The sequence below is a fragment of the Notamacropus eugenii genome, chromosome 2 (genome assembly GCF_028372415.1).
Source record: "Notamacropus eugenii isolate mMacEug1 chromosome 2, mMacEug1.pri_v2, whole genome shotgun sequence".
NCBI lineage: Eukaryota > Metazoa > Chordata > Mammalia > Diprotodontia > Macropodidae > Notamacropus > Notamacropus eugenii.
Genome location: NC_092873.1, coordinates 22,314,903 through 22,334,987, shown reverse-complemented (window position 1 = coordinate 22,334,987; position 20,085 = coordinate 22,314,903). Strand labels below are relative to the sequence as shown.

Below are 20,085 nucleotides of genomic sequence, written 5' to 3'. Positions count from 1 at the left end.
TACTACAAAAAAAAAATGGGACCTTTTGGAACCTCAACTTCCTCTTGTGTAAAATGGAGCTTGGAGCCTGCTGCCCTGGAGTCCTTATGAGGATCCTTCCAGTGCCAGTCCTCTCAGATGTGTGTTCGTCCTTTGTTGCCAAAGAAGACCATGCCATCAGAGAAATAATGACATGACTTGCACTTGACTTTGTTTTGAGTGAGGGAGGGCTGTGCAGGTCACCAACCTCACTTCTCCTCCAGAGCCATCTGAGTCCAGTGACCAGATATTCACCAGAATAACTGGAGATGACCTAGGATGAGGCAATTGGGGTTAAGTGACTTGCCCAAGGTCACAAAGCTAGTGAGTGTCAAGTGTCTGAAGTGAGATGTGAACTCAGGTCCTCCTGACTCCTGCACTGGTGCTCTATCCACTGCACCACCTAGCTACCCCAGTCCTCTCAGATATTAGCCAATGAACTCACACGGGCCTAGGGAGTAACAAATATACAGATGGAAGGCTAGGGATTATATATATATATACATATATACATATACATATCTATATCTATATATCTATATATATGGAAGGCTAAGATTCTTTCTACAGCAACATTCACCAAAGGCACCAGACAACCTTAAGGAAGCCCACCCTGCCTAATTTGGGGGGCCAAGAGGGTCCTCAATCATCGTGTACCTTTCCCATCCATGCAAGACATCAAATGTGCATAGGGGAAACTCTGCACCCACAGAGCTACGGGATTACTGAAGAAGGCCCAGCTCTCTTTTACTCAGAGCTGGGTGACCTTTCTGAAACTCTGGGAAAATTCCCATGATGCTCAGTCAAGTTGTAAGGGCTGAGGGGAGGAAGCAATAAGTCACCCCTACTTTCTCTAGGCTCAACAGAAGAGGGCCAATCTGCAGGCCATGGGCAAAGCTCCCTCAAGGGTAATACAATCCCACCTGGGTGGATTCTGACTGTTGGGTTGGGTTTTTTGTTTTATTTTGTTTTACTCTAATTTCTATTTCTTCTTCTTTTATTCACTCCTTTCTCTGTCCATCTCTTGAAAAGAGATTAGAATGTAAGTATCTAATATCTAGCCTAATATCTAGTATCTAGCCTTTTCTCCAAAGGACCCAACAGATGCCAGTTCCTCTCTCCCCTTTGAAATGGATCAGAGAGTAGCCATTCCTGGTAATCACCCTGGCTCTAGCTCCCACACCCCTCACATATTTCCCATCATTCAGGCAGCCTTTTAGTAGACTCTGATCTGGTTTTGTTTTCATCTTTATGTTTGGTTGTACAGATGGCAGCTGTGTCTTGCTCTGTACAACAGATCCACCTCTGGGGGTGAAGTTCCATTGGGGCACAGGATAACTGACCTTGAATCTTGACAAAGGCCCTCCCTGAACATGCTGCATCATGCACACTAGATTAGGTGTCTAGGGCATTAAAGTATCTGATCACTTTTAATATCCAAAGTGATGCTTCCATACACATCCAGGAGAGATGTCCATCGAAGTGGCCACTAGGCAACCTTTAAGGGGCAATCCCTGAAAAAATGCATTCATTTATTTGGAATGGAAATAATGCTCTGCCTTGAACTCCTCTCTCTCAGGGGCATGCCCATTTTAGGATCTTATTTAGAACTTCTGAGGGGCAGTGGTGGTGGTGGGTGGAGGCTGATTGCCAAGGTGTGTGTGCACACCTAGAGTCACATCCTTGGTCATGTTTGATGATTCCAGAGATCTACGCCAATAACTATAGTACTCAGCACAAAATTGCTGCTACCAAACTGAGTTTCCCCCAAACCTTCTCAGCCCTTGTTCTCCAACAGCCTGAAGAAAGTTTGCAGAGCAGCAGTATTTTGGCAGAGAAAAGCCTTTCAGTCCATTGGAAGGAATGGAGTTCCCAAGGAGCCAGCAACAATGAGCCCTTTGTCTCTTCTCAGGTGGCCCAGTGCCAAGCTAATCAAACAATCATCATATCACTATGTCCAGCCCTGGTGTCTTTCCTGAGCTTCAGTCAAGTGGTTCCCACTGTCTGCTGGCCATCTCTTCCTGGATGACCCATGGGCATCTATTCAACCTGCCTTATCTCCATTCATCCCAAACCCAGCCTTGCTCCTGACTTCTGTTTTCTATCAACATGACATATTCTACCACTCAACCATGGTTGCCATCTATGTGCCAAACCCGCCTTCCTCCCCAATATCCAATCCTTCTCCAAGTCTTGCTGGTTCTACCTCAATAGCCCTCATGTCCAATCCCTTTCTCTTGAATCACACCATCACCCTAATCCAGACCCTCATCACCTTTGCCTAAACTACTCCAATGGCCTCCTCATTGCTCTCCTTGCCTCCAGCTTCTCCCTATGTTCAACTATTTTCCATAGAGTTGGTCTAAGCCAATCCTGTTCTCAAGAACATTTTGTTTTTCCACTGCCTCCAAAATCAAATACTAATTGCTCTAGCCTGTATTTTGAGGGGAATAACATGCCTCCCCCCCCCCCCCAAGTTCTGTGGTCTAGATCAATTGATTGCGTTGCCATTCCCTGTATAAAGAATTTCATTTCCTACCACTGGGTTTTTGCCCAGGTTGTTGCCCATGCCCTTATGAATTCCTAGCTCAAATGCCACCTCCCACATCGAAGCTGTCTTCATTTCCTTGATTCTCTTCCAACCATTATCTTTCCAATTTCCTTGGGATCTTCCCTGGACGTAGATGTGTGCTTACTTTGTCTATATCCTCTGCTGTATAACTAGGAGTATGTTGTGTGCCCTCCCCCCACCCCCCAGCAGAACATGAGCTTCCTCAGGACAGGGACTGTCTCATGGTTTCTCTTTTCATCACCAGTGCCTAGCACAGTGGCTGGAACATAGTAGGTGCTCTCAATCTGAAAGGGAGATTCAGTTCTGGGAACTAATAAGAATGGCTGCTAACCTCCCTTAAGGCAGAAGTAGAAGGGGGGGGACTATAGAGAGAACAATTCAGATTTGAAAAGCTTCTTTCCTATGAGAGCTGTCCCAGAATGAAGAGGCCACCTCAGAGAGGAGGAAAACAAGTTCTCTCCTGGTGGTCTTCCAGCAAGGGCTTAGTGACTTTCTCTGGATGGAAGCTTGTGCTAGTGCCCTGAAGGCTTTCTAGCTCAGGCCCAAATGGAAGCAGAGGTCTCTGAGCTCCCTCCCATTCCTACAAGGTTCCACAATGGATATAGAAGGCACAGCCAATCTCTACTTCCCAATCTCTTTCCAAAAAGGGAATGTGTCCTTTGGGGACTTGGAGCCTGCCTCAGAATCTGGGGCTCTTCCATTGGTGGACTGTCTGCTGAAGATCCCCAGGCAATGCTTCCTTCAGGGCTTTGTGCTGGATTTCCAGATAACCAATTCCTCCCAGAGGCAACTGCTCATCCAGACAGGAGTTCCTTATTTGCTCAACATTAAGATCCAGTTTCCTAGCAGGTAAACATTGATTGAGCAAGCCTCCATCTAATGCCTGGGAGTCAATAAATGCCTTTGTCGGGGTTTCACAGAAGTGAGATCTGTGCTCTGGGTGACTAACAATAAGGGCCCCATGAGGGCTCCCCAATGTACCAGAATGTGCTTCCTCAGTTAGGGAAGGGTGTTTTTCCACATCCAATGGTCACTGTCTAGCCACTCCCCCCACATCCTCCCAGGCTGGGTTTGAGCCCCTGAGGTCTCCTCTCCCTCCTCATTCTTAATCAGTTGCACAGTCTTGTCAATTCCTCCTCTAGTCCAATTGCTCAGCTTTCCTTTCATATGGCAGCCTCATCCCTTCTCACCTAGCCTACAGCAATGGCCTCTTAAGTGACTTCCCTGCTTCCAGACTGGCACCTTCCCAATCCTGCCTCCCTACAGCTATCAAAACTATCTTTCGACTGTGTCACTCTCCTACGTAATTAATAAAATATTTGTTGAATTAAAAGGGATTCATTCTTTTTTTCCAGCTAAATAGGAAGTGGGTTTGAACCTGAAGCCAATCTCCCAGAAGTCCCTAGTCTCCCCGCTGCTTTCTCTGTATAGCATTTTTCTTCAGCTGCTTATTCTCACAACCTCACAACCTTGGCTGGGGATATCATTCCCATTTTTCAGCGACCCCATGACCAGGTGAAGGGAACTGCCTCACTCAGCAAGCTAAAGGCAGAACACCTAGCCCCTTGACTCTCTCCCTTCCCTCTAGCAGCTGCTAATGCCTCAAGGCTGTTGCCTGCTCCTTTAATTAGGCAGGGCTATGACAAAAGGGGGGAATATTAGAACTTGTGCCATAGAAAGGTTGTTTTAGGGTTAGTAAGAAGAAAGTGGCTGGCTGACTGTGCTTGGTCTGAAAGTAGACGTGGAAGGAGGATGGATATGTTCAGTTCTCAGAGGAGGGTGTGTGCCTTTGACATTGCCCTGGGAATATCTGGGCACCCAGGGACCAAGTGAGATGTTAATAGCAAAAAAATGAAATCTTCCCCACCCTCCTCATCTAAAACTAAAACTCAACTCTATCAACAGGGCTTCCCAGCAGTCCAACTCCAGCCTCCCCCTCCCCCTCAGGCCCCGACTCCCACCGGGTACACTGATTGATGGAAGTGATAATTACATCTTCATCTTTCTCCAGCTCAAGGCCAGCCTCCAGGAGGTTGCTCTCATACTCCTCCCGGCGCGATCGCTTGTCATATTCATGATGGTCGGTCTCGACTGTGTCCAGGGACCCGTCCTTGCCAGGCAGAGGATCCTGCTTGAGGCTCTGGGACCCCAGGGAGGGATCAACGTGGAGGACTCGGGCCAGGATATTGTGGCTTGAGGTCCTCTTGTAATTGTAGACAAGGATGTAGTCCACTTTCCTCTGGCCATCTCGAAAATAGAGGCCATACTTGCAGTTGGCATCAGGGTCTACAGCCAGTGAGTTCAGCAGCTGGGGAGAAAGGAAAGAGAGAGGCTGTTTGTCATGGTATTTTACAATCATTTAAAAGGAAACACTGCACCAGGAAATGAGACCCCAGAAGGCAAATTCTGGAAAGGCTGTGTTTTCTCATTCTTAGCGCTATCTCCTACAGAAAACAATAAAGGGATCATATTGTAGCAGTTTATATAGACACAGTAACGTTGGAGAAGCCTAGTAGGCATTGTTATACTGTAGCAACTTATATAGCCACAGTTACATTTCAGAAGCTTGCTTGGATAATTACATTGTAACAGCTTATATAGTTACATTATAGAAGCTTATATGGACACTGTTATACTGTAGCAGCTTATATAGATAGTTACATTGTAGAAGTTTATATAAACACTGTTACATAAGTAGAGTGCTGGGCCTGGAGTTCAAATTTGACCTGAGACACTTACTAACTGTGTAAACCTGGGCAAATCCTTTAACCCTTTTTTGCCTCAGTTTTCTCATCTGTAAAACAAGCTGGAGAAAGAAATGGTAAACTGCTCCAGTATCTCTTCCAAGAAAACCCCAGATGGGGTCATGAAGAGTTGAACATGTCTGAAACAACTCAGCAACAACAAAGGTCAACCAGGTGTCTGCACTGTCGGGCACCAATCTGGTGAGCCCCAGAGACCAGAGGGCTGAGATGACTGGGCCAGGCTGCAGCCATGGCAGATCAAAGCTTCCACATCAGTCAGTAGTGGGATCAAGACCATGAGTGATTGCCTCACTTCAAGTCTGGATGAGATAGGGAGATCAAAGCTCTTTTATATTTCCTTCCTAGGGCCAACTGCCCCCTGCAGCAGAATCTAAGAGTTAGGAGGGCAAGGACTATTTTTTTTCTGTCCCCCTAGTATAGTGACAGCCCCATAGCAAGTGCCAGATGAGTAGCTGCTGAATTAACCACAGTAGATACTCCATGAATTTTCAGCTGAAAAGTGGAAGGTAAGATTGCTCTTTGGCCACCCCTAATGCTAAAGGGGTCCAGGACCTGGAAAAAGGAAAGTCCCTAAGGGCAATAACTCATTTCATGGCTACCTTGGATCCCCAGAGCCTAGTCAGCACCTGGAACAGAGTAGGATTTTCTGACTGATGGGCCTGGAACAGAGTAGGGGCTTACTAAATGCAGCAGTCTATGTGACACAATACAGAGACCATGGGACAGGCTGGAAATGAGGTGAGCTGGCATCGCATCTTGGCCGGACTCTTCTTCCCTTTTGGCCCAAAGCCACTGACCAGCCCGCAGAATGGAGAAGAGGTGCTGGTCAGGGGTTCTCAGGTTTTTAATAGGAAGGTTCTGAGCCCACCAGACAGACAACATTCTGGAGCTGGCATGAAGGCGGCATTCACCAGACCTAGGGAATTAAGTGATTGGTCTGGTGTAACTTGGGCTCCAGTGGGGCTCTGTAGCTGCTAGGTGGACAGTGCCCCTCCCGTGCTTTGGATTCCTGAGAAAGCCAAGGAGGAGAATAAGAATTCTGAGCCTCAAAGAGCATCATGATATAACACTGGGTATAAAAAGCAGGGTGGAACACAGAGGACATAAGGCCAGCCAAGATGGAGGCTGCTTTTGAACCTACCTTTCTGGTTCTCCAAAGGGATTCTGAGAAGGAAGTTCAAGTGAGACTTTCTATAAGGCTTTCAAGTTTGCAAAGCCCTTGATCTTCACAACCATGGAAAGGAGGAGCTATGATTATCCCTATTTTACAGATGAGGAAAGTGAGGCACATAGTAGTGAAATGGCTTGCCCAAGGTCATACAACTAGAAAATGACTGAGGTTGGATTTGAACTCTTGTCTTCCTGATTCCCAGCCCCAAATGCACTTGCCCAGATGTGCTGAGTCATAGCTTGTGATTTTTGGGGGGATGGTGGTATATAAAGTGCTATACTGGGAATTATTCTAATTGCTAGCTTAGATGGCTCACTGCTGCCTCATTCAATTTTCCTCTGAGTGGGTTAATTAATCTTAATATAGAGCAGCCTGCTCTCTCTCTGAAGACATCTGGGCTGTTGTCCTGACCCTGGGATTAATATCATTCTGTGCAGGCATTTCTCACTCTGATTATCTCTCCGGTAGATGCTGCACCATCCGAGAAGGAATCAACCAGAGGGAGGATGAAGTCAGCCAGCTGGCTGCCTCATGCACACAGCATGGCGTCAAGCCAGAGGGCTGGGCACCACTCCTGCTTAGCTGGTGCTTTTTCCCAACTAGACTTGTGCCCCAGGACAGCTTTCCAAGGCTCTGCCCAGATTTAAAATGTCACCGGGCATTTTAGGAGACCAGGTGCCTGATCCTGCCATGGATGCCCCAGAGCATTGGTCCCAATGATCCCTCCCTGGGGTGACCTTGGTCAGTCCCTTCCAGCCCTGAGGCTCAGGTTGGAAGATTTAGGGATCACACTGTCCAGCATCTGCTTGTCTCTTTTTAACAGAGAGAGAAACTCTGGCACAGAGATGGAAAGGGACTCGTTCAAGGTCACATCATAGGTCACAAAGTGGGAATTCAAACAACAGACCAGCTTACTTGAAATTCAGGGATCTCTTCATTGCCCTCCTGAGTTAGAAGAGATCCTTTCTAAAAGTCCTCCTAGTTCTAAGTCCAAGGCTGAGTTTTGAACTCAGGTCCTCCTGACTCCAGGGCCAATGTTCTATCCATTTTACCACCCAGCTACCCCATGTTCAAGGCACAAATCAATATTAAAATTGATTTCATGCAAAGTTCTGGAAATTTACAGAGTGAAAATTCCAGAAACTAAAATTGGATGGGACCTTGGATATTATGTGGTCCAATCCCCTCAATTTACACCTGAGGTCATGTGATGCAATGAAAATAGCTCTGGATTTGGGGCTATAGGTCTTAGGTTCAAATTCTGACTTGGCTTCTCATTACCTTGATGACCTTGAGTGAGTACTTTAAGCTTCTGGGCCTCAGTTTCCTCATCTGCAAAATGGGGGAATAGGACTACAAAGGTCTTTTCTATGGCACCCAGATCAGGAAAGGGACTTGACCAAGGTCATACAAGTGGTAAGTAGCTGATTATAAAGAAAACTTACGATGATTTTCCTCCTTAGAGGCAGCTACTGCATGGCAAAGATGACCTTAAGGGAGGAAACAGGACTTAAGTGCCTACCATGTGGCAGGCACTGTGTTAAGAACTTTTACAAATATAATCTCATTTGATCCTCACAACCACCCTGGGAGGTAAGTGCCAATTTACAGTTGAGGAAACTGAGGCAGATGTGTCTGAGGCTGGATTTCAGGCCCAGCGCTCTTTGCCTAATGCCACCCAGTTGCCTCTGATTATTGTATATTCTAAACAAGGAACAGGCACAAGTGAGGCTCCCTCTCCCATACAAGGGGGATTCCCTAAGTTATTAATATTCTCTCCCTTCACATCCATGCTACTTTCTATTTATCGGCCACCAACTGTTTCCCTCAGTACAATGTGAGTTCACTGAGGGTAGGCATTGTTTCTTTTTTTTTCAGGCTCTGCATCTTGATGCTTAGTGCATTGTCACATAGTTGGTATTCAATAAGTGTGTTGAATTGTATTGAATTCAAGGGGGAGAAAGGGGAAACACATCAGAAGTCTGTCATTTTAAAGGAAAATTGAGGGGGGGAAACCTAGCTGGTGCAGGGGAGCAGAGGCTAGCCCTGGGACTTAGGGGGAATTCAGTCCCACTTGTAGGTGACTATCTTCAAGAAGGATAGCTCATTTCAGTCTGGGGCTGTCTCTGCTAACGGCCCATGCGTTGCTTAGAACCCAGGCTGGTGTTCAGTCCACAAATGCCACTCGACAAAGGCTATAAATAAAGGATCATCAGAATTCTCAAATGAGAATGTGCCAAGTGTCAGTTCAGTTACACAGAGGGAAAACCAGAGCACAGAGCAGGCCCCCAAACCTGGTGGGGCCCCAGGCCCCTGATCTCACCCATGTGAATGGGGCATTCCAGTGATGGAAGTTATCCTAGCCACCCAAGATGGAGGGAGGGTGAGGCTTGGGGCTGGGGTGACATCTATCAAGTAGAGATGCTGATACTGGCCATCCCAGCAATCTTTCAAAAAGTAGTCTCATCATTTCCCCCCTTTTACAGGTAGAGAAACTGAGGTTTAGAAAGGTTAATGGGGATGAAAGAAAAAGAAAAATCTTCATTTTGGAGCAAGAGGTAGAGTTTGAATGCTTGCTCTAACCCTTACTCTTTATGGGATGTTGGGCATGTCTCTTCCCATCTCTGGGGCTAAGTACACTCCTCCATAAAATGAAGACTTGGAGTACAGTGCTTCCAGGGTTCCATTCTAGCTTGAAATCCATGAACCATGCACACCTTCCTCTCTGGCCCCAGTTACCTCATCATGGCTTCCGAGATTCCTTCCCACTTAAGATCTAGGATTTCCTGCCCTGGGTCCAAAATTCAACAACCATTTATTAAGCACCAAGGATGTGCCAAACACTGTGCTAGTCTCTGGAGACTCCTCAAGGAGTTTACATTCTCTGGAAAGAAATAATGCACCCAGAGAAATTAGTCACGACATATACAAAACACAACCAAAGCCATTTTGAGGTTAGTGTTCCTAATTGAGGGAGCTGGGCCTCAGAGAGAGCTGATTGTAGCACAGGGAAGTGAAGAGGGAGGGCACACCAGGCAAGGAGTATGATCTGGGCAAAGGTACAGAAGTGGAAGATAATGAAGACAGAGACTTCTCCAAAGAGTCCAGTATGCTGGAATGTAGAGTATGTGCCCCAAACCTAGAAAGACCAACTGGAGTTTAGTCATGAAGGGCTGTAAGAGTCAAACAGGGGGTAGCTAGGTGGTACAGTGGATAGTGCACCAGCCATGGAAACAGGAGGATCTGAGTTCAAATTCAACCTCAGTCACTTACTACTAGCTGGTGACCCTGGGCAAGACACTTAACCTCCTATTGCCTCCTCACCAAATGAAAACAAACAGAAGAGTTTCCTCTTGGGTCTAGAGTTCACAAGGAGCCCTGGAAGGTTCTTAAGCAGGGCAGTCGTATGGTTTGACCTATTTTGGGGAAATTATTTTAGTGTCTGTATGGAAGATGCATTGGAATGGGGAGAGCCTGGAGGAAGGAAGGCCTCATGAGAAGACCAGTGGAGTGGTCCAGGTGGAGGGTGAGGAGACCTGGCCTGAGGTGCTGACTGGGAGTGGGGAGAGGAGAAAGCATGCAGGGACAGTGTGGAGGGAAAATCGATGAGATTTCCAAACTTCTGATGCCTCTCTATCTCCACCCCCACCCCCACTTCCTGCCCAGTAAAGTGGAGAGGCTGAACTAGACAGTTAAGCTCAAACAGAAATGGGGGCCCTAAGTCATCCATCAGGATCCCTGTGAGCTCTATGTTGACTTAGCTTTAAAATGTGGCTTTTTATTTATTTTGTCATTTTTTCTTATTTTGAGAAATGTTTCTGGACCACGTTCCAATCTGGTTCCACCCCACCCTTGCCATCTTTGGCCTAAAGGCCTCTCCAGCTCTAAGCCTATGATGTGAAATGACTCGTTCAGGGTCACTTGGTAGTGACAGCCCCAGGATTGGGACCTGGGTCTTCCCTGACCCCAAGTCCCCTGACTCCCTCCATGGATATTTTCCAAGGAAATCTACTGGAACAAGAGAGTGTGGAAATGGGAGACCCTGGGCCATGGAAGCCAGAGGGTTCCAGTGGTCCTGATGAGCACTGACTAGAGGTTCAGCTGGGGCCAGAAGCAATGCTTAAGAGACGCTTCTGAGTACAGTGCCCAAGACTCAGCCTTATCAAGCTTCCACTGGCACCAAGAACAAATGCCAGGCACCAGCATTAGGAGGGTATCTTAGGGTAGTTATATCTGCTTAGATTCATGGAAGGTTTGATACAAAGTCCGAACCACAGAGGCTGGACCTTCATACAGCTTCAGGAAGTAGAAAAAGGCTCATCCACCTGTTACAGCTCTGCCCCCATTGGCCAGGATTGGAAATGGGCCCCCAAAGGCAGGCTGCCAGGCTGAATCCTGCACTGGCACAGAATGTGGGACACCATATTTGGCATGTAGCATTGTGCTCAATACATGTTCCCTCATTCATTCATTCATTTCTGAAGACACAGAGTTCCTGACAGTACACGTCATCTGTCATCTGTCATCTCCCATCTCCCTACCTTTGCAGTGGTGGCCCCTCATGTCAAGAATGCTCTAGCCCCTCACTTCCCTTTGCTCTCCCTGGCAGCTCCCATCTTCTGAAGGAAGGTTTTCAAGTCTCACCCCTCTACGCCTGCCCCAGTTACTTGAGCCTTCCTCCCCCTTGCAGACTCCCTTCTATCTTCTTTTCTATTGATACATTGTCTCTCCCTTTGTACTATAAGCTTGAGCTTGTGGACGGCAGGGAGATGGAGTTTTTGTCTTTCTTTGGACAGTACCAGGCACACTGTAAACACTTTTTCAAAATGCTTGTAATGTGTCTGATAGATGGATTACTTTACAGCAAAACAACCTAACAAACAGGTTAGAGTAAGCCCTGGGTGTAAATCCTGCTGCAGGTACTTATTAGCCCTTTGGCTCTAGGCAAATCGGTTTGCCTCAGTTTTCCCATCTATCAAATGGGGATAATAGCGCCTCCCTCCCATTCTGGCCTCTCAGAATTTGTGAAATTTGCCTAAAGTCTTCTCACCTCCTCCTGGAATACCTTCAGGTCACTTTTGTCTCCTGGGCCACTCCCTTCAAAGTCCCAGTCTGGTCATCCCTTTTCTTTCTAGTTCCACTAATTAGGACTGAGGTGAGTACAAGATGCTTACAGATAAGAACTCACTGGATCCGGTCACCTCCTCTGTTTAGGAGCTGCCACAATCACCATCATACCCATCTTCCAGGCAGGTAGAATGCTCATTTTCACAGTACTCCTAAGTGCTGGAGGCAGGAAGATTCCAAGTCTGGTCTCCCTGACTCTAAAACCAGTGTGCTATCCACTGGGGAACCCTACCTCTATGGGTCTGTATTAGTTCAGGCCCAGCTGGTTTCAAAGACTTCTTTACATGAGCCCCCAGTCTTCAGTCTCAGCCCCTTGGGACCTTCTTACAACAGACATCCATCTTCTCATTCTGACCTGCCCTCCACAACAAATCTGGAACCAGTGCCCTTCTCTCCTCTCACATAGCGCCTCCTCTCCAATTCATCTTCCACCCAGTTTCGAAAAATCATCTCCTTAAGACACAGGTCTGACTGTGACCCTCCATGGTTCAGAGTCGCCCTGTGTTTCCCTAGTGCTGTTAGAAGAAAATGCAAAGTCAGCCTGACATTTCAAACCTGGCTCCAACAATGCTGGCTCTCACTTTTCCTTCCTTCACTTTAATACTTTTCACTTCCTTGATTTCCAGCTCAAAGGTCCGTTAGCTGTTCCCTCTATTAGCATGCAGCTCACAAGCCAATCCCCCTGGGCTATTTGAGCCTAATAATCGGTTACCTAGAGTGTTTATATCAGATCTGAGGATTTTCTCCCGCCTGTTGGGAGAACTAGGTTTAAGCTACATGAGCAATAGTCTAAGATTTTTCAAAAGTAACTCTGGGAGAAGATGACAAAAATGAGCCAAGGAAAGCCATGCCTTTGGGGATGCCCCTAAGATTGGCCCTGCTTCGAATCAACAGCGAGTTTGGGCCAGGGGCCCTGGGTTACACCTGGGCTGCTCTCCCTCCCTCCCTTTCACTCTGGCCAGAGTGCCTCAAGCCTCCCTTGACCCACCAGATTTTAGCATGTGCTCATACCTGAAATTAGCTTCCATTGCCTTATCAATGAACATGTTAATAAATGCCTGGGGAATTAGTTGTTTTCCCAAGCCTGGACTGGGTTTCCAGAGGGCGTGGCTTCCCTAGTGTCCAGCAGTCTGCAGGAAACAGTCAAACTATGAAGGGACCAACTGCCTGCGGGGCAGTGTCCAAACTCTCTTGCCCAGCATCCTAGACCCTCTGCAATCTGACTCCAACTGGTTTAGGTCCCACTGTGGGTCAACACTCACAAGGTGTCCCATTTCTAAAGCACATTATAACTCCTTCACAAAAGCTTTTCAGTATAGGACAGTGCAAGGGCTATTATACCCATTTGATAGGTGAGGAAGGTGAGGCTCAGAAAAGCTACAACTTGTCACCCAGCTACTAAGTGTCAGAGCTGGGACTTTGAATCCAGGGCAACTGAGAACTCCAGGAAAGCTGGTCCCTTAAGACTGTTGGGCTTCTCCTTACCTCTTCCGTCTGGTCCTTGGCTTTGGAATACCCTGCCCTCTTCTAACTAAAGTCTACCTGGCCCTGCCTTCAGGGCTATCCTCAAACCCCAGCTCCTGTCCAAGCCTACCTTCCTGGGCTTATTTAAATACTCGAGGTTTGTGCTGACTGTGTGCAGAAAGAAGGTCAGAGGTTGAGGGCTTTGGAAGGACCTGGTTTGGTCTCCTCATTTTACAGACTAAGTGGGGGAAGTCCCGTGTCCAGGCTCCCAGGTAATAACAGCCACCGCAATCTCTTCAAGGTTTGCTAAACACTTTCGGTGCTTATCTCATTGAATCTTTACAGCAATCCTGAGAGGAACAGTGCTATTATGATTCCCATTATACAGCTGAGGAAATAGAGGCTCAGAAGCTTGAAAGTGGAGGATTCAAACCCAAGTCTTCATGATTCTACTAAGTCTAGTGCTCAGTCCACCAAGCCACCAGGTGAAGATGTGACTGAGCTGGAATTGGAATCCAGCTCCTCTGACTCCAAATCCAATACTGTGCACTGGGCCTAAATCTGTTCCTGTCTTGAGTTGTTTTGTTACTGGTCTAGTGGAAAGAACACTGGTTGTGAGCCAAAAGTCTCCCCAAGGTTTGAATCTAGCTGTTGCTAAACCGTCCTGTGAGACTGTAGCTAAGGCCCTTCCTGTGTCTGGGCCTTCGTGTGCTCCCTGATGAAATGAGGGACCTTAAAGGTTCCTTCCTGTTCTACATCTATACCCCCAGAAACTTAAGATTTAGAAGCAGGGCACAAGGAGAGAGCTGTTAATGCTGTCTTGGTATCTCCCATTGGGAAGACTTCAGGCAAAGGAGGCAGTCATTGAAAGGGACCTGGAATGTTCTCGGAAGGGACCCTGGAGGCCATCAAAGATCCAGCATTTATGAATGGCCTACTATGTTCAAGCCCTATAGGCCTGGGCTGGTCCCCTCAGGGCACCTCTACTCCACCATCTAGTCCAAGCCCCTTCTGGTGGCATGTGGAGCAAGAGAGTGAGGGAATGAGTGAATGAATATATCCCTGTAGGAGAGATGAAGCCCAGTTCTAAGGGGCCACAAGCTCAGAAGGATACTTGACCTCTGCATCAGAGGCAGCCACAGGGACATGAACTGGGCTGGGCTTTAAAGCCTGCTGGCTTTGTGACCCTGAATCCCTACCCTGCCCCTCTCTGTGCCTCAGTGTCCTCATCTGCACAATGAAGGCCAGTGTTTCCCTCCCAGGCTTGTTGGGAAGAAAGTATTTGCAAGCCCTGAAGAGCTATGGATATGGGAAAGAAAGTGGTCATGCTTAGACTGGTGGCAGTGTGGTCCAGGGAATGGAGCCCAGGCCTGGGAATGGGGAAAACTGGGAGCCAGGCCAGTCATGAAACATCAAGAGTCCCAGCATAAAGGGAAGCTGCCCTGAGTGATCCTCAGTTTCCTAACATATACAGTAAGATGAACAATGTCTCAATCATCTCATGTTTGCTAATGTGGAAATATTGAATTTGATTGTACGTGAATAGCCTATATCAAACAGATTGCTTCCTGACTTGGGGAAGAGGGAAAGGAGGGAGAAAAATTTGGAACTCAAAATCTTATAAAGTGAATGTTGAAAACTATCTTTACATGTAGTTGGAAAAAATAAAATACTATTAAGTAGGGAGGCAAAAACAAAGTTTAAAAAATCATGTCATGTTTGGGCAGCTAGGTGGCACTGTATCCACTATGCCTGGAGTTAGGAAGTCATCTTCCCCAGGTTCAAATCTGACCTCAGACACTTCCTAGCTGTGTAACCCTGAGCAAGTCATTTTACTGTTTGCCTCAGTTTCTTCATCTATAAAATGAATGGAGAAGGAAATAGCAAATCACTCCAGTATTTGCGCCAAGAAAACTCCAAATGGGGTCACAAAGAATCAGACATGACTGAAAATGAATGAATGATGATGAAAACACCACGCTCAGTTTGGGTTCCATATTTTAGGAAGAGCTGCCTGTTGGATATCTTGATCTACGGGTCCCTAAGGATATCTGAAACTCAATATGACTCAGTTAAAGCATCACTGTGTGCAGCAGGAGGCCTGCCTTGGTTTCCCCAGCTGTTGGTGCCTTTCTCTCTGGTATGACTTCTCATCTATTCTGTCTGCTGCATCTTGTGGGTGCCACCATCATTTTTCTCCTAAATTAGAATGGGAGCCCCTGAGAGCCAAGGACTTCTCCATCCCTCGGTCTATGCTACTGCTTAGCACAGTAACTGGCATACCGTAGGTGCTTAATACTTACTTACTCTCACCCACTCCCCCATATCCAATCAGATGCAAGATATTGTCTTTTTAACTTCCACATCCGCCCTCACTCCCTCACCTTCCCCAGTTCAATCCACTCTCATCAAGGCTGCCTGAGGGATTCTGCTGAATCATTGCTGAACCAGACCTGCCCTTGGGCTACCTCTCAAGGATTAAACAAGAAACTGCCTCTCAATGGCTTTTAGAGAGCTCTATTGGGGGGGGGGGGGGGGATGGAAAGCAACTTTCCTCCATTTCCAGTCTATGTGATTCCCTTCACAGAGCTAGTACTCCTGTGCTGTGTGCACACCTTTGCCCCTCATCTAGACCACTTACCTCCTCCTCTTTGAATACCCAGCTTCCTTCACAAGATTATCCCCCACCTGCTCCCTGAATCACCTTGGATTTATTTCATAAATGCCTCCGATATCCCCCAGCTCCATTCTAAGTTCCTTGCTTGTCTTCGTTCACTTGACTAATAAGAACTTACTGTGTGAAGCACTGGGCTAAGCTTAAGAAATGCTTGTTAACAATAACAAGAAAACCAGGAGAAGCTGAGGAAGGTCTGGAGGAAGGTGACCCGGATGCCCAGAGACCTTGGGCCAGGCTATAAGTGGATGAATGAAATAACTGGGATGATTCATTTGCAGAAGAGAAGAAGCTTGGGGTCAAAGGGGTCTTCAAGTAGCTTGGGGCAGTCAGGTGGTTAGAGGAAGCAGGCTGGCTCTGCATGGTTCCCAAGACAGAACCAGAAGGGATGGGGTAAGTGGGAGGGGAGACAAAGAGGCAGATTTAGGTTTTATCAAAGAAAATGGAGCAGGTGGCCTCAGTCAATGCAGGTACTTCTTAAGTACTGACTATGTGGTAGGTATAAAGAAAGGCAAACACAGTCCCCACTCTCAAGGAGCTCACAGTCTGGAAATAACTAGATAAGTACAAGGTACATAGAGTAGATGGAAGTTAATCTCAGAGGGCAAGGCAGCACCCTTGGCAGGGAGGGGGCAGGGAGCTGGGAGATGGCAAAAAGGGACAGGCAAGCTGGTGGGGGTGTGTGGTGATGAGGAGGGAATTCCAGACATGGAGAAAATTCAGAGAAAATGCTAGAAGCTGAGAGACAGTGTCTTGTGTGAAGGAGAATCAGGAGGCCATCATGGAACTGTAGAGAACTGGGGGAGTAAGGTGTGTTTTAGATTGAATTCTGGAGTTGACCGAGTAGTTGGCGGTGGGGATGACATGATGAGCCTCACACTTTAGGAAGATCCTTTGGGGGCTGAGAGGAAGAAGGAATGCAGTGGGGAGAGAGTGGGAGCAGGGTGGCCACACACCCCCAGCTGCTACTGCAAGAGTCGGGGTACAAGGTGATGAGAGTCTGCACCAGGATCATGCAAGGGACTCCTGTAAAGAATAGTTCAAAGGGAGAAACAGATGGCATGTGTAGGTTAAGTATCAGTGAGGTGTGAAGGATGACACCAAGTTTGTGAGGCCCAATGACTGGGACAGGGTCATACCCTCCACAGTAAGAGGGAACTTCAGAAACAGGGAGGAGCCTGGAGGGAGCTCCTGAGTTCTGTTTTAGACAGGTTGAATTTAAGATGCTTCCAGCTTATTCAGTCTAAGATGAACCACAGGGACCTGAGATTTGAGACTGGATAAAGACAAAAGTTAAGGCTGGACACAGATCCAAGGTCCATCCCCTTTCACTGCAGGTCAGCAGCTGGATGAGTCCTTAGGGCAATGCTTAAGAGACTTCTGGTCAAGGACAGGTAGGGGATGGTCTCAGAGGTGTCTTCCTGCTGCAAAACCATGAGTGATGGAGTAGAATAGAAGGAACCACCAGTCCTTCCTGGGCTTCTCTACCACAAGAGGACCACTTCCCCAATTCCATCAGCCAGATGGGTAACTCTGCCAGAAATGTGGGAATATGAGGCACAGATAGATAGATGAGGATAGGATGGGGAGCCTCTCCCATCTTTGGTTGCCCAAGGGAGGCAAAAACTGATAGGAACCAGCTAGAGGAAAGCCGAGCTCTCTCTGAGCTCTGTGGCCAGCTGCTCCCCCAGAGCACCACAAACCTCTTTTGTCCCTGGTCTGAAGTAGAATCAGCTCTGAGAGCTTAGCCTGGGAGTTAGAAGCAATAGATAGTGGAAGGAGGTGACCTTCCCTTGAGGAAGCTGAATGCCAGTGAGAGAATGGGAAGGGGAGGAAGTCTGACTGTGTTCAGGCACATGGATCTCCGCTGTCTTGGCAGGTACCAAAGGGTTTCCATCAGATGTTGGCACCTGCTTGCATTGTTAGCCTGATGGACAAAGCCCTGAACTTGACTTGTAAAGACCAGGGCTCCAGTATGGTCCCTGATATCCCCAGGCTGTGTGACCCTAAACAAGTCACTTAACTTCTCAGCCTCAGGCTCCCCACCAGGAAATGGGAGAGACACTAGAGTGGGTGTGAACTAGCTGCAGGCAACTGAAGGAGTAATAGGAACAAAAGGCACGGGAAGCGCAGGATGGCTGGGGGGATAGGGGGAGGAATGCCCCAGGGTGGCTCCCCATGGGCAGGCTAAGGAGTCTCTAGGGTCCCAGGGAACTCCTGAGTCAAGGAGCTCACAAAGTCATTGGAGCATGTGAGTCACCCTCAGAAGGAGCGAGCTCCCTCACACTGGGAGGATCAAATGGGATTATGCACAGGAAGTGATCTATGACTCCTCAAGTGCTAAAGAAATGCATGCTGTTTTCTATTATTATTATAGAAGAGAGAGGCAGTGCAGCTAGGTGAAACCAGGAAGACCTGAATTCAAATCCTGGCTGACATCATGACTGTGTGACCCTTGGCAAGTCACTCAAACTCTGGGTGTTCCTAAGCAAAGGGGATACAAAGGAAAGGCAAAGCCAGTCCCTGGGTGCAAACAAGACAGGGCAGATAATCCACAGAGGAAAGGCTGTAATTGGTGTCCAGAGAGATTGGGGGTGGGGGTGGGGGTGGTGTTAGACTAGCAGAGCCTGGAAGGAAGCTGGGAGGTGGTGATGGGGGTGGTGGTGGCAATGTCTGCCATGGAGAGACAAGGGTACCGTTGGGGGAATAGCAAGGAAGCCGAGGTCACTCCTGGCAATAGCCTGGGTGTGAGGTGATTAGGCCAGCAGCAGGGCTGGACAAAGCATAGGAAGGTAGAAATGACAGGATTAGGCAAGTGATTAGATGTGGGAGGTGAGAAAGAGGAGTGGAGGACAATACCAAGGAGGCAGGCTTGGCTGTCTGATTGGCTGTAGCCTCACCAGTAATATGGAAGTGAGGAAGGGAGGATGTAGAGGAAAGATGAGCTCAATTTGGGAGTTGTTGAGTAAGATTTTTTCAGGGCACCGAGTTGGAAGTGACCAAGAGGAAATAGAATGTGAGAGCAGAAGTCAAGAGAGAGGTGGAGGTTAGACAGATCTAAGGGAGAAAGTTTCCCCACTTAGGAGTTCCCAATGAAATCACAGGTTTAGTCTGTAGGGAGCCTTATCTCTATGGAAAGAGAAAGTAACAGCCACATCTAGGGCTAAGAAACTCCGACTCCCGTTCCACTCCCCCCACCTGCCCTGGTATGTGGGGAATGTTAAATACCTAGAGGAAGGGTGGCCCCTCCCCCCATTTGGAAGGCACAGATGGCTTGTAGGGAGATCTCACAAAGGTCCCACCGGAGGAACCTAAATGGCAATCCCCCAAGACTCACAGACTGAAGAAACTGGCCCTCCCTTTGCCTGGAGGCAAAAAGGAGATAATCCAGACTTCAAAAAGATAAAGTGGCTACCTGAAGACAAACTATACAATCTCTTGTATCCCAGGCGGCCATCCACATCTCAGACTGAAAGGTCTTGGTGGAAGCGGGGTGAGCAGCGAGAGGAAAGGACCGGCAGGGAGAGAGGGTGAGTGCAAGTAAAGGACTGGGAAAGCAAAGAGACACATTAACAGATGGTCTCAGTAAAAGGAGGAGGGAGAGAAGACCGAATGAGCAGGATGGAGAGAAGAAAGAGTGAACAGGAGGGAGAGAAGGAAGATTGAGCAGGAAGGAGAGAGGAAAGAATAAGCAGGATGGAGAGAAGAAAGAGTGAGCAGGAGGGAGAGAAGGAAGAGTGAGCAGGAGGGAGAGAAGGAAGAATGTGTGGGAGGGAGAAGGAAAAAAGGAAAGGAAAAGGGTAGAGAGAAAATGAGGAAGAGAAAGGAACAGAGAGAGGAAAAGAAAAGGAGGGAGAGTGAAAGAAAATGAGAAGGGAGACAAAGAAGAGAGAGGAGAGAAAAGAACACAGAGAGAATGAGAGGGAAGGGGGAGGGAGAGAGAACATCATATACTTCAGGGTATTTAATTTTTAAAGACTGAAAGAAGGAGCCTTGAAAGATATATTAATAAAAAGATAGATGTACGAAATGTGTCTGGGCTGGCTCCAGCTCCTGGCAGGGGACTGGCTGGCTTGACCTTTGGGTCAGTTTCAGAGTTTACCCTTCACTCCCTAGGGATTTGGGAGAAAAAAGGTGGGATCTTAGACGATGTAATCGGGGCGGGGGGGGGGGGGGGGGGGGGGGGGGGGGAGGGCAGATCTCAATTCCTTCATCAAATCTAAATTAAAGCTATACCTCATTTATTTCCTGAATTCAGTTCAGGAAACACCAATTAAGCACCTGTTCCTGCCAG

The 20,085-nt window shown here is 47.6% G+C and overlaps 1 protein-coding gene across 8 annotated transcripts in view; it reads right to left on the bottom strand.

Annotated features, from left to right (window-relative positions):
- The window catches only part of ANO1 (anoctamin 1), a 187,579-nt gene that overhangs the window by 75,039 nt on the left and 92,455 nt on the right, over positions 1-20,085 (bottom strand). For all 8 annotated transcript variants that reach the window (XM_072639405.1, XM_072639403.1, XM_072639404.1 and 5 more), the window contains exon 3: positions 4,584-4,898. In XM_072639405.1, coding sequence (XP_072495506.1) covers positions 4,584-4,898 — 315 coding nt within the window. The remainder of the gene's footprint in view (positions 1-4,583; positions 4,899-20,085) is intronic.